General features: G+C 39.7%; 1 protein-coding gene across 1 annotated transcript in view; it reads right to left on the bottom strand.

Moving 5' to 3' along the window:
• The window catches only part of LOC134675250 (uncharacterized protein PF3D7_1120600-like), a 37951-nt gene that overhangs the window by 6092 nt on the left and 14190 nt on the right, over positions 1 to 17669 (bottom strand). Inside the window, exons 6-12 of the mRNA XM_063533468.1 lie at positions 16614 to 16695; positions 15262 to 15410; positions 12974 to 13069; positions 11084 to 11276; positions 10053 to 10201; positions 7538 to 7694; positions 5627 to 5726 (exon numbers count right to left, since the gene is read on the bottom strand). Coding sequence (XP_063389538.1) covers positions 5627 to 5726; positions 7538 to 7694; positions 10053 to 10201; positions 11084 to 11276; positions 12974 to 13069; positions 15262 to 15410; positions 16614 to 16695 — 926 coding nt within the window. The remainder of the gene's footprint in view (positions 1 to 5626; positions 5727 to 7537; positions 7695 to 10052; positions 10202 to 11083; positions 11277 to 12973; positions 13070 to 15261; positions 15411 to 16613; positions 16696 to 17669) is intronic.

The following is a 17669-nucleotide window of genomic DNA, read 5'->3' as shown; positions in this document are numbered from 1 at the left end:
AATAACTTATATTTAAATAAGAAGGATATAAAATTTTATGTTAAGGCAGCTTATGAACTATTTTTTTAGACCGTGTTATAAAGCATTTCAGTGTCAGATATGAATGTTAACATATCTACATAAAAAAGTGGGCCAATACTAAAATATTTTTTTTGTAATTATTTTCGACTTACGTTGCTTATTATGTAACTATTTAAGAAGAATAATAATATGTAGTCAGAGGCTGCGTTGTCGCGATTACGTGCCTTCAAGTTGATTTGAAAAAATATATTATATTACTTATAACATCAATCAAAAACCCAATGTGCATTTAAATGAACAAAAGATACGAAGGTGGAATTCAGTTTACTGTATTAATTTTTATTCACATATACCCAGAAAAAAATAAAAAAAAATACTGCTCGAGTTTTTTGTAAAAAAAAAAATGTTTGAAGTGCGTGGGCAGTTACGACTTCAAAATATTATGGCTCATATATTGCACATTGGGCGTTTAGCTGATCTTGCGTTTTTTTTCTTGGGCGGCACGAGGTTATATGTATATAGCCGGTCAAGCAAGTTTGTCAGTAGAAAAAGGTGCAAAATTAAAATTTTGTATGGGACCACACCCGTTCGCGCGCTTACATTTTCTTTTGCCGCTCTTTTCTACTGACGGAAATGGCTTGAGAGAGAACCTACATATATGTGACGGTAGAGGGTGGATTCGAATGATCAACATTTTCAGATAATGTGTGTATTTGTTAAATTAATTCAGTTGAAGTGTATCTACATATAGAAGACCGGGTATGATTATCTCACGAGTTATATCTCATGAATAGAACATATTCTAGATATCTTTCCAGGCATCCACTTAATTTCATGTCTCTCTAATTGGACAGATTTTTTCCATAGTTCTCTGCGAATAGCATCTTGTGGGAATCTGAATGGAAAGTAATGTAAAATGATAATATCAAATTTGATTATTAATTTGAAATAAGTAGGTAGTTTTTTTACAGCTCCATTTCACGAAATAAAAAAGGAAAATACAAATCTGTAAGAAAGAATTCATTACTACATTTATAATTATATAGAAAATACCTAAACCAAGCACAAGTTAATAAAATAGTCTACTTCATTTGGCATAACACCATCCCTATTATCCTCGCAATTTAAAAAGTCGTATGTTGTTATGAAAGTCGTATGCAGTTATTACGTTTTAGCTTAGCACGGTAGTATTGAAAACAAATCGTCATGTTTAATTCCAAATTTTACTGAAGTTATCTGTTTACTACAAGTGAAAAGTGATTCCACTATCCTTGGTATGAACTAAAATAACTTCTGCACCACTTCACGACACATGAAGACATTTTTAATTACAAAAAAACGTTGTTTTTATAAATCAATTTAGCCATCCGTCACTGACTGTCATCTCGGACGAACTGAAGTTGCGAATCGAATAGTTTGTAAGCACCGCCTACAATCGAATAGTTTACGTTGGGTCATAACTGAGCGGACAGAATACTTCCATGTATATCAGTTCGCTGGTTTCATGTGATTAAATTTGGTATTTGACAATGACATAACGTAATCGAATTTAAACTGTTGTGAGACATACTAAAGGTGACAGTTCATTGCCAACGACAGCAGCACTACCATTCATTTTACTATGGAAATTGTCAATTTTGACGACCGGTCTGGCCTAGTGGGTAGTGACCCTACCTGCGAAGCCGATGGTCCTGGGTTCGAATCCCAGTAAGGGCATTTGATGATGAACACTAATATTTGTTCCTGAGTCATGGGTGTTTTCTATGTATATAAGTATGTATTTATCTATATAAGTATGTATATCGTCGCCTAGCACCCATAGTACAAGCTTTGCTTAGTTGGGGGTTTGATCTGTGTAAGATGTCTACCAAAATTTATTTATTTTTATTATTTTTTATGTTTTTAATACCGACGCGTTCGTATTAGTAGTGCAGCTGCGGTCAGAAATGGAATGTTACCCTAACACTGAATAACGCTGCTCGCATTATTAGTGCTTGTGAAAGGAGACCTAGGCTCTCCGAAACATGTCGCGCGAGTGACTAAAAGCAAGTGAGTCTAAATCTTAAAATTATTCAACATAACGTAACTTCAGCGCGGAACCTTTGATCCCTCGCGTCCCAATCGCCTCATTTTGTTTGATGTTTCACAGCTAATACTTTCTATGTGTTGGGCCGTGTTGCATAATAAACTACAACTAATATTACAAGCGGAACTCCTTTTCTAATAAGTGAAGTTAGAAAAGGAGTTCCGCTTGTAATATAAGTTGTAGTTTATTATGCAACACGGCCCAAGGTGTGGTGAAAATATGATTGTTAAACTATTATTATTCGTTTCTTTTTGCATTAGAAAAAGACTACGCGATTTTGACGTGACTTTTAATTGAAAAACGCTTTTTAAAATCAGTAATAACTATTAGTTATGAAAGCAAAATACTGGAGTCAGTTATGTAACGCTGCCATACATGACCCAAAAATTTTTTATTAAGCTATGAGCTTCATCACATCTGATATTTGAGTAATTCTAAGCATTTCTAGCCTGAAGTGGGGGGGAGGGTGGGATACAAAGACGGCCGCCATCCGTCATCTTTAAAAAAAATCTACTCTGATCCTGGTGGGTACTAGGGCAAGTTTGGTATCATTTTCGTATAAACCAAAGACGTAGAATTCATTGCTGATATTTGTTTTTTCAATTTCATAGTAATTTTACAAGAAAAACGTAAAAAGGTGAAAAATTTGGTTGGAGATTTTTGCTACGCGGAGCCGAAACTACAAAAGATAGAAAGTTGAAATTTGCACACTAGATTACATTTATAAAGTGTACAAGAGATAAGAAGCGATTTTGAGAAATTCATCCCCTAACAGGGTTAAAAAGGGGTTGAAAGTTTGAATCCATTACAAATCCGAGTAGACACATTTCTTATTGCCTCCCAGGCTTGAAATGCTTAGAATTACTCAAGGAACATATGTGATGAAGCTCATAGCTTAATAAAAATTTTTTGGGTCAACTTTATAACTGCTTCCGCTAAAATAATGTAAATACTTTATATGATTCATACTTGTTACATATTGAATTTACCGTGACTTATTTTTCAAAAGTGTTTTTCAACAAACAGACACGTCAAGATTGTTCACCTAACTATAGAGAATGACGAGATATTATTGACGAGTAGCGTAGGCTGATCTGCTTATACATGCTGACTGTACTATCCTCATAAGTCCTCGCGTACAGTCAGCAGCAGAAGTCGCTATACACTCCAGGTGCTCAAAGAGAGGTAAACGTTTAAACTGTCAAAAAGTTGTTGACTGTCATGGTAGCATTTACTTGTGAGCGCTCAACATGTCAGAAATATCTTAACAGTCGCTATTTATTAATTTGTACACTTACAACAAATCATTGATACCTTAGCTGTCAAAAAACCATTGGTATCTAAGCGGTCAACGTGTCAAATATATCTGAACAATATGGAAAAATAGACGTTTAAAGCATACATGTATGGTCGTATATTGAATGAATAATAGCTATGCTAATTTCAGGTAAAGCGTTTTGACAATCATCGAAAGCAGTACAGTCTTGTCATCACATACATCTATCTCACGTTTTGCCCTTCAACCATTGACAGAGGCCTGGCAGTCAGCTTACTGAAAACTATTTCTTTTATTGAATAGAATCATCAAAACGAATGAGTGACACATAGCGAAAGCTAACTGAAGCCGAATTTAGAGCCAATTGTCAAGGCACGTTGTGGTCTTGTGACTAAGGCGTTTGCTTTTCAAAGCAGAGACCGCGGGTTCAAATCTCAGTCGGACGCACCTAGAGATTACAGCTTTTATTTTTTGGGTTTCATTTCTATTATTAATTTGTAGTTTTATATTAATTTCGCATAAGTTTATATGTTTTTTGAAGATATGTCACATGTAGAGTATGTACGACTTTCTAACAGGACGTTGTAGGTTTGAACCCGCAGTAAGCGTTCCTTAGATTACTCCTGTGCGGAATGCCATTTGATGTTTACTGTTAGGTTATACTGGTTATACTAACAATAAGTTCAAAGATATACAGTATGTATCAACATACTGTATATCTTTGAACTTATTGTTAGTACGAACGTTAGTTTGAATGAAAGGCCAAGAAAGAGACCCATTAATGTTTAGGTCATACTGAACAACTTTTACTATGGGATCAACCCCGAAAACGCGGAAAAATACTTGGAAGTTTCATACATTTTGCTGGTCTGATGTTGAAATTTTCTATGGGAGAGTAATTTTTTTCCGGGGTTTCGGGGTTGGTCCCATAGTAAAAGTTGCTCAGTATGACCTAAACATTAATGGGTCTCTTTCTTGGCCTTTCGTTCTGATACATACTGTATATAACTCCGTATACTCTATCCTCTCTGCTAAGTTGTAAAAACATAATTCGTCATTCCTATGGTCAACAGTTAGCATATTACGTAGGTGTATATGCATGGCAGTGATGGTTTTAACGGCTAGCCTCTATTAAGCAGGCCACTGACGAGCCTTCCAAATGGATGCCGTTACAATGGATTCATCCAAATGGACGGCATCCTAATATTAAACATTGTACGTTTTTAACATTCACGGAACGAATTTGGATTGCAGCCACGCTATTTGGACTGTTGGCAGGCTCGTCAGTGGCCACCTTTACAAAGCCATAAGGTTTACATGTCAGATTGGGACAGAGAACGTGTTAAGTTTCAATTCTATTATTTTCTCCTTCGTTCTTTGATCGATTCGGAGCATCGTATTTTAGTACTATATAGTATATTTTAGTACAATAAGCGGGCTAAATGAATATATTAACATATAATATGCTCTACGATTTGGAAGAACGGCCGCCTATGACAGTTAAAATAAAAAACCTATCTAAAAATCCTATTCTCGTAAAACCTACTTATTTATCGTCTAAGTTTGACACTTGACGATAAAATACTTCTTTAAGAAAGGAGATGTCAATTCGTAGCTGCTACAGTATTTTTTTTAATGTTAAACAGATAAAATGTTGATGCTTAGTTACCATTGAAATAACAACTGCTTAGCAACTGGTGGCACCCTGGCCGCTGACGTACGTGATTGGCAGTGCGTGTAGGTATTAATGACAGTAGCTTGAATTTGAGTGCTTAGTTACCACTGAGTTTCTAACCGTTATTGTCATTGTAATTAAATAAGGGTGTATGTGTTAAAGAAAAACTCAGAAGTTAAGATATATGTGACGAACTGAAAGCCTATGCTAAAATGACAACTTAGATGTCCTTATTTTTGTGACGATTGAAGTGTATATGTTTTCTTGGACACCTTACCCGCTCAGGTATATCTGATGCTGACTGTACTTGTACAAGTAGAAATTAAATTCGAGCTATGAACTCTTAGGCCCACTTGCACCATCCCACTAACCCGGGGTTAAGCGGTTAAACCGTTAATCCAGTGTCAAATTGTGCTGGTAACCATGGTAACTCCAGGTTTATCCGGTTAACCCCGGGTTAGTGGAATGGCGCAAGAGGGCCTTATAGAAATAAAAGAAAGTTTCAAATTCAAAAGCGCAAAATTTGGCTTGGGAATCTATTCTAAGCTTGAAGCACTAAGTAACTCACGGCGGGTATGTCGTAGAGAGCGAACAGCCCGACGCGCACGTCTCCGAGCACCGTCCACTTCTGCGTCTCGCAGTTCGGCTCGCAGCAGTGGTTCATGAATCTGCAACAGGGTCGAAACTACATTAAACTGCAAAACGATAATAGAATGCCGAACTGCCGAATCCGACACAAGAGCAGCCGATGCAACGGAGCCACGCCGTTTTATCGTCTAAATAGTGTTTAGTTTTAAGTTTATAAAATACATATGTATGTTAGTCTGTAAGGTATTTGTAATATGGGCCTTGTTGCCTGAATTAAATTTCTAAATATTTATTTAGAAATAAATATATTTATTTACTATTAATATTTAAAAAAATATAAAATATAATATTTATTTATTTAAATAAAACGTAATTCAAGACCAAAAAAAGTAAGAAAATGCTGCCACTTTTTACTAGCGCGTATTGCGTGTATTTATGTAAAAATAAAGGTACTTTTTTAAATCGTAGGAGTAAAATTACTAATAAATAAATTATCTTAGCGTGATTAGGGTACATCGCCAATTATTAGCCAGTTTTCAATTACTGGCCACCTATACTAAAATGAATTCTGTGTATAGGTGAATAGAACTCATTTTTGTAAGAGGCGGCCAGTTATTGAACGAGTGGGTTGTGGATAAATTTCAGTTACTGGCCATTTTCCTTATACTGAAAATGAGTTTTATTTATCTGTAAATAGAATTCATTTTTGGAATAGGTGGCCAGTAATTGAAAACTGGCTAATAATTGGATTTTCGTACCTTATATACTAAAATGAACTTTGTTCACCTATAAATAGAAATCAAATTAAGTGGCCAGTAATTGGGGGGTGGCTAGTAATTGGCGATGTACCCTATTTATCAAAAGGACGTTACTATTTTACAAACAAATTATTGCAGTGGCAATATTGTCTTACTTTGTTTGGTCTAGAATTACGTTTTGCAGTTTAGTTCTGTCTAAGGCGTTTGAGTGTGTTGATAACCATTGTTTTGTGATATTTAATTGTTGTGTGAGATAAATCGTATGCCTTTGACGTTTACCAATCATTATCTTTCAGATTAAAAGGTGGAAAAACAGATTAGTCAGATTCCATCGACTAAGACAATAATTTCTCTTGGAGTACCTCAGGGTTCAGTTCTTGGTCCCCCATTGTTTAACATGGACATTTTCACAAAATGAATCCACGACGTGACGAACCGCCTTAATTAGGAGTACCTAAGGGTTTAATTCTTGCCCCTTTACTCTTTTACATAAACGTATTTGACAGAACTATTCTTTCGTATTAATTAGTTCTCTAATAATTCCGGAGTATCTCAGGGTTCTTGAGCAAATTCTTGGTCCCTTACTGTTTAACATATACACGACTTTTGTAGTAGTAGTAGTAGTAAAACACTTTATTGTTTATTATTATTATTATGAGCCTATATTGTCCCACTGCTGGGCAAAGGCCTCCCTCTTATTTTTCCACGTATCCCTATCCTCTGAAATCTCCCACCAGTCACTGTCATTGGCTTCAAAACAAAACAGGAAAAATAAAATTCGTCATTAGTCATTAGTCAAAGGTGAACTTATCCTTTTAAGGGATATCTTCCAGTTAACCTTTGAGCAATTGAGGGAGAATTGGAGACGGTAGACATACTTTTGAATAGTTAAAAAAAAAAACAGATAAAAGAAACTCATTGTTTTACAGTCTTATGCAATGTATGTACGTTTGTAAGCACGATCGATACTTGGTACTTTGTAGGTTGTGTATTCAATGCTACTAGCCCTGTTTCTACTTATTACCATATCTATGTTATATTTAATGGAACTATAGGTATTTTTGTATATCTACAAGCTTAAACATATTTGTATGTGACAGTTTGTTTCCTAAATAAATAAAAAAAAGTATTACCTGGCAAGGTTGCCTTTAGGCCCCGCGTCGATCATTCGCTCCTTGTCTAGCGTGAGGAAGTAGAAGTTCTCGTCCCGGATCTCGTGTTTCCGGCACATCCTCCGCCGGAACTCCTCCATGTCGATCAGCTCGCCGACGTACTCGATCACGAATTGACCTACAGAAGATATTTTTTAATTAAAATTTAAATATAAACAATTTTATAAATAGTAGTAGTAGTAGTAGTAAAACACTTTATTGTACAAAAATCAAAACAAAACAGGAAAAATAACATTGGTCATTAGTACAAAGGCGAACTTAAAATTATATAATAAACTACCTGAAGAAATTAAAAAAGAAGAAAAAGAAAGTGTTTTTTCAAATAAACTAAAACAAATGCTTATAACAAAAACCTATTATTCTGTGAATGAATATTTAAACGACAAATTATAAAATGTCATTTTTCTGTACAATAACTAATAAGCTTGTTACAGTTGTTACCTAGTGTAAAAAAAAAACACATTAGTTTAAGTTAGCTTAAGTTACTTATAAGGATTGCCATGCCCTAACGGTGCTCATGTTTGAAACTTTTATTTCATAAGATCTTATGTACAACATGAATGCAAATAAACTACTTGAATACTTATCCCATAAATAGACCCGTAAACAAGGACGCGGGGAAGAGGGTCATACAATATAAGAAACCTACTCTCTTTGCACCTCCTTGGCAACAAAACATACTTCGACCGACCAGAAAAGTAGTTGCCAGCTTCGTGTTAGGGCCCGGCCACAAGTCAGCGCGGCGCGGCACCGCAGAAATCTGCGGCGCCGCAAACCGCTCTGCGGCAACGCACGCCGCACCGCAAAATTTAGCGGTGCCGCCGAGCGGCGTGCGCGCCGCGTTGCATTAGTAAAGAATAAAATTCGACTAAGGTCGCCTCCATAAACTCGCAAACTAAATTGACATGAGTTTGACAAATAAAATGATACCAGGAATAGCAAAGAAAAAATAGTCACGGGTATATGCCGATAAATGATATCGATAAGTAGGTAAGTTATTGCAATTACTACCCAAGTCATAATTATAAAGGGGTCACAACCGATTTCGATTTATATGAATGTGACGTTACCGACCAAATCAGGAGGTGCGGATGCGAAACTGACAAATCTATCCTAGAGTCGGACCAAGAAAAGTCTGCAGTGGATTTGACAGCTCACGAGTGTAAGTGTTATTTATACGTCATAATTTCATAAAATTTTGACGTTTAAAGTAACACGTGGACTGCGTGGGTTATCAAATCCGCTGCAGACTTTTCTTGGTCTGACTCTTTGCAGGTTTGGGGGCAAGTTGTTTATTTCAAGAGCTCAGTTGTCGCCATAGGGACTGTCCATAAATTACGTCATCGATTTTTGACGATTTTTGACCCCCCCCCCCCCTATAATCATCCAAAAAATCATGCTTCAAATGACTCCATTTCCTCCTACTTCATGCTACCGTCATCCGATGCCCAGACCCCCCCCCCCCCTAAATTGACGTAATTTATGAATAGCCCCATAAATTTAAAATTGGTGATTAAATTTTATACATGTGGCCAGTAGATGACACAAATTAAATGAGAAATTAATCACATTGTACGAAATATTTCCCCGTCAGGGCCGGCCTTGTTTTGTATTTTGTGCCAAAATCACTGTTTCTATGTTATCACCAAACTTAATTGTTATTCTATTTGTATTTGTAAGTTTTCCTAACAAATGAAAACAAAATAAATAAATATCTATTTAATTAAAATATGTTTATCCAATATCCTTGTCTCTAATACTATTAAATTGCACAATTTTCGAAATACCAAGTAACAGTTGTAAAATAACTTAAATAAGCAGAACACGTGTGAAGGGATCCATGTCTGCCATGTCTGGTAGTCGAATTTTATTCTTATGCAACGCGGCGCGCACGCCGCTCGGCGGCACCGCTAAATTTTGCGGTGCGGCGTGCGTTGCCGCAGAGCGGTTTGCGGCGCCGCAGATTTCTGCGGTGCCGCGCCGCGCGGCGGCGGCGGCGACGCACCGCTGACATGTGGCCGGGCCCTTACAAAACGGCATCACTATGACTTAATCTGTCGTCTACCGAACTGTCAAAAAACACCAGATTACCGGCCAGTATTTTGTGCCCCGTATTTTTTACGCACGGAGATTACCGGTATTTTACCCGCAGTCAAAAAGCAGTTTTATTGTAAATCTAAATAAAGCTGCATTTCACAAATGGCTATAGAAGACTTATATCGCTAACGCAGCGTACTACGTAGGCGAACAACACGCGAACGCGAAGCGAAGCGATGCGGCGCGGGGTTAACCAATCCTTTGATACCTATAGAAGTGTCCTACGTCGGCGATCTCGTTGCGAACGCGAACGCCTCGGGCCCGCCGCGCCGCGCCGTGTCGCGTTAGCGAGTTGTTGACTTACGTAAGACGCAGCGTAAGCTCCTCGGATATAAGCCGACGGCTTCGAAGTTAGGGCTTGGAAGTGTTCGCAGGTTACCTTGCTTGATGTCCTGCAGCGTGCGCAGCCCCCAGCCGCGGTGCGGCGCGCGGTGCGGCTGCAGGCGCGGGTAGGCGCGCTTCTCGAAGGCGCGGTTGCTGCAGCGCTCGCCCGCGCGGCACAGCGGCCCGCACTCCGTCAGCAGCATCCTGGGACAGACAACACTTAGGGCCACTTGCACCACCCCCACTAACCCAGGGTTAACCGGTTAAAGCTGGAGTCACCATGGTTGCCAGTACAATTTGACACTGGGTTAACGGTTTAGCCGGTTAACCTTGGGTTAGTGAGATGGTGGAAATGGCGCTTAGGGCTACTTGCATTGCACCATCTAGAGATGCGCAAAACGGTTCACTGGGACACAGAATAAATAATAGTATAGTTTGTAGGTTTCTAATAGAGCCCGAAGGCTAATCCTATTGTCTATTGTTAAGTAAAACCGCTTGCGCCACGTGCCACATACACTTGCATAAAAAATACGTACTTCGATTACTTAGTGCCGGCGAGTCGAACGCTACAGAACCTAAGGATATTAGAAAAGCGGCTGCTGTTTTGAAATTTTAACGTCTCAGCTTTGTTCAATATAAAATCTTGGCCCAATAGTCGATCGTTTATCTCCCTCCCTCTTACCTGTTGAGACAGTGAGAGTAAAGCCCGCAAGGATCTGGTTGGTTCGGATCGCAGTCGCTGCCGATGCCAACCAACTTGTTGACTTTTAATTATTTATATATGCATCAATATCAGAAAAAGCGGCCGCCATTTTGAAATTTTAACGTAAGCGCAATAGTCGATCGTGTATCTCCCTCCCTCTTACCTGTTGAGACAGTGAGAGTAAAGCCCGCAAGGATCTGGTTGGTTCGGATCGCAGTCGCACTGCGTAAGTGAGTTAGCGTCCACATCTCTTTGAACGACGTTGCCAACCAACTTGTTGACTTTTAATTATTTATATATGCATCAATATCAGAAAAAGCGGCCGCCATTTTAAAATTTTAATGTAAGCGCAATAGTCGAACGTTTATCTCCCTCCCTCTTACCTGTTGAGACAGTGAGAGTAAGGGCCACAAGGATCTGGTTGGTTCGGATCGCAGTCGCACTGCGTAAGTGAGTTAGCGTCCACATCTCTTCGAACGACACTGCCGACTGGTTTGTTGACTTTCAATTTGACGTAGTGCGGTGGTAGTAGGGATGATGCGATGTCTAAATCTTCTTCTTCATTGGGTTCCATTTCTAAAAAAAAACAATTGGTATTAATGAAACGGAGACAGGCATTGGATAGAAAACTCCCATGTCTACTCACTTAACGATTATATTTGATTTAGTTAGGTTAGGGATTTAGTCTTGTGCCCCAGAGAAATACATAGTAAGATAGAGTGCTCACTCCATACATCAGTTTGGGTACCAAATATAGTTTGAGACTTAGACTTTCCGTTCGTCGCGATTTCTATTGTCGAGCAGCAGTACTGAGAATTCCGCTACTCGACACTAGATGTCGACTACGAAAATAATAGTTGCTATGGTACCAAAACTGATGTATGGAGTGGGCACTCTTATGTATTTTTTTCTCTATGTCCGCACAGACTATAATACAGTTGTCGGAATTTACACAATTTTACGCTTAAAATTAATCTATCTTCATGTTTTTTTTGGCTGGTAAATTTAGAACCCTAGGCAAGAAAACGGGTACTTTCACGCTTAAAAAGATTTCGCAGTTAAATAAAGCAAAACAATCAGAGCCATATAGTGAACCATGGCATGAGTCAGCTGCCGCGGTCCGTCGTGGTAGGAGAAAACCTCCCACCCCGCCGTCCCCCGGCAGCCTCGCTCGCGGTCTGTGAATGGTTTGTGTTCATCATTTTGTTTTGCTTCAACCTAATCGTTGATGTTACGTACATCAACCATTTAGATATTTATATCAACCAATATACCATTCGTAACTCTTGACGCAACGAGTTAAGGTTTACGAATGGTTAAGTCGCCATCAGATGTATCGGAGCGGTCGAGGTGCTCAAAAATATCTTAAAACGCACCCTAACGCCTTCACAATAGAGACGTGTTCAGATATTTGTGACCGCCTTGGCCGCTCCAATGACGGCGACTGTCCGTTAGCATTGTTGCTGTTAATACCATGAACCAACCCACCTAGACTTCAAGAGTCAATCTTCTAGCGTTCCAGGGTCAAACGATATTGCCAATTCCCGATTATTATCGCAAAGGAAGACTTTTCATCAAACGCGACTAAGGCCCACTTGTGCCATTCTAAACCGGGGTTAACTGGTTAAACCTGTGGCCTATTTTATAAAGCTACAAGTTACAATTTACAAGCGGAAGTCTCTTTCTAACCCTATGTGTTAGAACGAGACTTCCGCTTGTAAATTGTAACTAGTAGCTTTATAAAATAGGCCACAGGAGTTACCCTGGTTACCAGTACAATTTGACACAGGTTTGACGGATAAACCGCTTAACCCTGGGTTAGTGGGATGGTGCAAGTGGGCCTTACTGTCGGTCCTGCCTTGCGTTATATTAGAAGTGACTTCTGAGCATCATATCTTGTAACAATACTTAGTACTCGTACTTACTGAGACGATAATACATGAAACGCTGTCAAGATGCAGAATTTTCACCTAGCTATAGTACGTTTTTTTTAGCATTAGAAATAAGGTAAACAATCTTGATGTGTCTTTTAATTGAAAAACACGTTTTAAAAATAAGTTACGGCAAATATGTAACAATTATGAATCTAATACGATCATTTATAAATGATAACGTAATTCTTCTGCTTTCATAAGTAATAGTTACGGATTTTTAATCAGCGTTTTTCAATTAAAAGACATGTCAAGATCGCTTACCTTCTTTCAAGTTCTTTCTAATGCTAAAAAAAACGAACTATAGTAGTTTTAACTTTGCATTATTAGGGTTATACTTACTTTTTAATATTTCGCAAGCCCGCTGCGCGTGTTCCATGGCGGTGGTGAAGGCTGCGTCTATCTTGGACTTCTGGCTCGATATTCTGCCGGAATCGCCTGAAAAGAGAACAGGTTGTAGAGTAAATCACCATTGAACAAGCGCTAGTGGCCTAGCGGTAAGAGCGTGCGACTTTCAATCTGGAGATCGCGGGTTCAAACCCCGGCCCGTACCAAGGAGTTTTTCGGAACTAATGTACAAAATATCATTTGATAATTACAAGTCGGTGAAGGAAAGCATCGGGAGGAAACCGGACTAATCCCAATAAGCCTAGTTTCCCCTCTGGGTTGAAAGGCCAGGCAGTCGCTTTCGTAGAAATTAGTGCCTATGCCAATTCTTGTGATTAGTTGCCAAGCGGACCCCAGGCTATGAGCCGTGGCAAAAAGCCGGGATAACGCAAGGAAAATCCCATCTTCTAGGAATAACCGTTGTCAATTACTCTGAGCAGATGCGATAGTGATGTGCCGATATATCGGGAAACTAGACGTTTCTAAGAGTTGCACAGTTCTAATGCCATGAGCTGTTTCCCATGGTAATTAGGTAAGAACCGCAAGATGAATTCCCCACGCAAGTGTGACTGTTAGGATGTTGTCCGAGATCTATATAGACACACACACACACACACAACTTACCTTTTTGGAAAGGGAACACTCTGCCTCTGTTGACCCAGTAGTGGTCATACTGCCCGAAGAACCTCACTACGAATTCGCCTGGCGAGTGTTTGACTGCTAGAATGTTGTCCGGGAGATCCCAGAGTTCTGTATAGTGTAGCACACACAACTCACCTTCTTGGAAAGGGAACACTCTGCCTCTGTTGACCCAGTAGTGGTCATACTGTCCGAACCTCACTACGAATTCGCCTGGCGGGTGTTTGACTGCTAGAATGTTGTCCGGGAGATCCCAGAGATCTGTATAGTGTAGCACACACAACTCACCTTCTTGGAAAGGGAACACTCTGCCTCTGTTGACCCAGTAGTGGTCATACTGTCCAAAGAACCTCACTACGAATTCGCCTGGCGAGTGTTTGACTGCTAGAATGTTGTCCGGGAGATCCCAGAGATCTGTATAGTGTAGCACACACAACTCACCTTCTTGGAAAGGGAACACTCGGCCTCTGTTGACCCAGTAGTGGTCATACTGTCCGAAGAACCTCACTACGAATTCGCCTGGCGAGTGTTTGACTGTTGAATGTTGTCCGGGAGATCCCAGAGATCTGTATAGTGTAGCACACACAACTCACCTTCTTGGAAAGGGAACACTCGGCCTCTGTTGACCCAGTAGTGATCATACTGCCCGAAGAACCTCACTACGAATTCGCCTGGCGAGTGTTTGACTGCTAGAATGTTGTCCGGCAGATCCCAGAGATCTGTATAGTGTAGCACACACAACTCACCTTCTTGGAAAGGGAACACTCTGCCTCTGTTGACCCAGTAGTGGTCATACTGGCCGATGAACCTCACTACGAATTCTCCTGGCCAGTGTTTGACTGCTATACTTCGTTTTTTTTAGCATTAGAAATTAGGTAAACAATCTTGACGTGTCTTTTAATTGACAAACACATTTTTAAAATAAGTTACGGCAAATATGTAACAATTATGAATCTAATACGATCATTTATATTCTTCTGCTTTCATAAGTAATAGTTATTGATTTTTAAAAAGCGTTTTTCAATTAAAAGACATGTCAAGATCGCTTACCTTCTTGCAAGTTCTTTCTAATGCTAAAAAAAACGAACTATAGAATGTTGTCTGGGAGATCCCAGAGATCTGTATAGTGTAGCACACACAACTCACCTTCTTGGAAAGGGAACACTCTGCCTCTGTTGACCCAGTAGTGGTCATTCTGGCCGATGACCTCACTACTAATTCGCCTGGCGAGTGTTTGACTGCTAGAATGTCGTCTGCGATATCCCAGAGATCTGTGTAGTGTAGCACACGCAACTCACCTTCTTGGAAAGGGAACACTCGGCCTCTGTTGACCCAGTAGTGGTCATACTGGCCGAAGAACATCACTACGAATTCTCCTGGCGAGTGTTTGACTGCTAGAATGTCGTCCGGGAGATCCCAGAGATCTGTATAGTGTAGCACACACAACTCACCTTCTTGGAAAGGGAATACTCTGCCTCTGTTGACCCAGTAGTGGTCATACTGTCCGAAGAACCTCACTACGAATTCGCCTGGCGAGTGTTTGACTGCTAGAATGTTGTCCGGGAGATCCCAGAGATCTGTATAGTGTAGCACACACAACTCACCTTCTTGGAAAGGGAACACTCTGCCTCTGTTGACCCAGTAGTGGTCATACTGCCCGAAGAACCTCACTACGAATTCGCCTGGCGAGTGTTTGACTGCTAGAATGTTGTCCGGGATCTCTGTAGGGTGAAGGACTATGCCTGGCCACCATCTGAAGTCGAATGAAAATGTAGCAATTTGAGAAAGTAAAGGTTTATTAAACTGGTAGCTTTAAAATCTATAATTGCATACGTAAACGCCTAAACGGCTCTAGTAAAGCCGGTCATTATGGTGTGAAATAAGACAAACAGTAACTAGTTATCTCAGTTGATTTTAATACAGTTATAATGTATACCTAATATTCAAGGGTCGCGAGTTTTGTACTGAAAGGTTTTTTTTCGTAACAGTATATTTTTACTGTTTGATGTTTTTAGAAATTGTCTTTTGATTATCATTTGAGAGTGAGTTAATTTGACCAGAGGACTTACCACGAACCACGTTCGACGTGTTGCCTCCCTGTCACACTTACGTACGAATTTACACGTGAGACAGAGAGGCCACACGCCGAACGTGGTTCTCGGTAGGCCCTCAGTATCGTTTACATAAGCTGTTCTTTTAAAGTTTGGCCTGATTATACTCTCCATAGCTTGGTGTAAATTCTAGTCTTAAACCAAAACTTTTACCGCAAAAGCAAAACGCTAAATTTTAAGAAAAAATTATATGCAGAGAAGTGTGAGTAAATGACGAAAAAACTTAAAGATTGTGTTGTATGCATACTGCATGTAGGTTATGATAAGTCTTCCGTTGACATGTGTCTATTTGCGATGTTCATTCCTTTAATACAGATAGTTTTGTATGCACGTATTTTCAATGTTATTCCCGTAGTAGTCCCATATTTTACATTGGCGACGAGCTGAACTCATGTTATTCTCGATGTTGGATTGTGCATAAGCGTGTGGTGTCCTGTGGGCGCAATGACGGTCGGTAAGATTGAACCATTCGACGCGAACAAAGATAAGTGGTCGTCATACGTGGACCGCCTTGAACAATATTTTATTGTTAATGATATCGAGGAAGCAAAGAAAGTGGCTACACTAATTACGTTTATTGGCGGCCCTACATATGAACTGCTAGTGACTCTTTGTTCACCAAAGAAACCACACGAAGTGAAATATGATGACATCAATAAAATTATGCTACAATATCTGCAGCCAACGCCTAGCATATTAGCGGAGAGGAACAAGTTTCGGCAGAGAACGCAAACTAAAAGCGAGTCTATATCGGACTACGTGGCAGCTTTGAAGGAGTTGGCTAGAACGTGTGACTCGACGTGTAAGATTAACTAAGTTTTTATGCTAAGTAACATAATATGTACCTGTAGTGTCCCAATTTGACCCAGACCATCTCTCCGTACAGAGGTAAACGGCCCGTTTCACAATCTTCACACATGTAGCTTCCTGAAAATATAAAAACAACACTCGTAGTCGTTTCTGAAATACGTATCCCTACTAGGGATTCTAGATCACGGATCCTCTAGTTACAAAAAACCGGGCAAGTGCGAGTCGGACTCGCGCACGAAGGGTTCCGTACCATAATGCAAAAAAAAAAACAAAAAAAAAGCAAAAAAAAAACGGTCACCCATCCAAGTACTGACCACCCCCGACGTTGCTTAACTTTGGTCAAAAATCACGTTTGTTGTATGGGAGCCCCATTTAAATCTTTATTTTATTCTGTTTTTAGTATTTGTTGTTATAGCGGCAACAGAAATACATCATCTGTGAAAATTTCAACTGTCTAGCTATCACGGTTCGTGAGATACAGCCTGGTGACAGACGGACGGACGGACAGCGAAGTCTTAGTAATAGGGTCCCGTTTTACCCTTTGCGTACGGAACCCTAAAAAGAAATGTTTTTGCTCGCAGAGCTCCGCTCGGTAAAGCGTCAAGTATCAAATAATCCATCACAAAGGAGAAACTAGGCCTTTTTAGCATTAGGCATTCCATCTTCAATTCAATTTTATTATTTATTTCGAATCCGCAGATCCATAAACATTAGTCCGGTTTCCTCGCGAAGTTTTCTCTCACCAAAGTGCGAGTTCTGTGCAATATCATTTGAAAATTGCGCCGGTAGCCGCACGGTCGCATTTTTATCGCTTATCACCATGCCTGTCACGTTCTATTGCGAAAGTGACGGGCATCGTAGTGACAGGCGATAAAGATGGAACCATGCTGCGCCCGATGATAGCTATGATATCGTCCTAAGACCCTAGGTCCTACCTATAGTACTTAAGCAGTTCGATGACATTTAAATCATATTCAATTGGAACAGAGTCGCATTTGTTTTGTTTCGTTCAATTTCCAAACAAAACCAAAATCAACTCTATTCCTTGCACTAAAGGTTCAAATTTCAGTGGCAAATTCTGGATTTCTCAT

Source organism: Cydia fagiglandana, chromosome 21, assembly GCF_963556715.1.
Source record: "Cydia fagiglandana chromosome 21, ilCydFagi1.1, whole genome shotgun sequence".
In the NCBI taxonomy this organism is placed as follows: Eukaryota; Metazoa; Arthropoda; class Insecta; order Lepidoptera; family Tortricidae; genus Cydia; species Cydia fagiglandana.
This window is presented reverse-complemented; position numbering and strand designations above follow the sequence as displayed.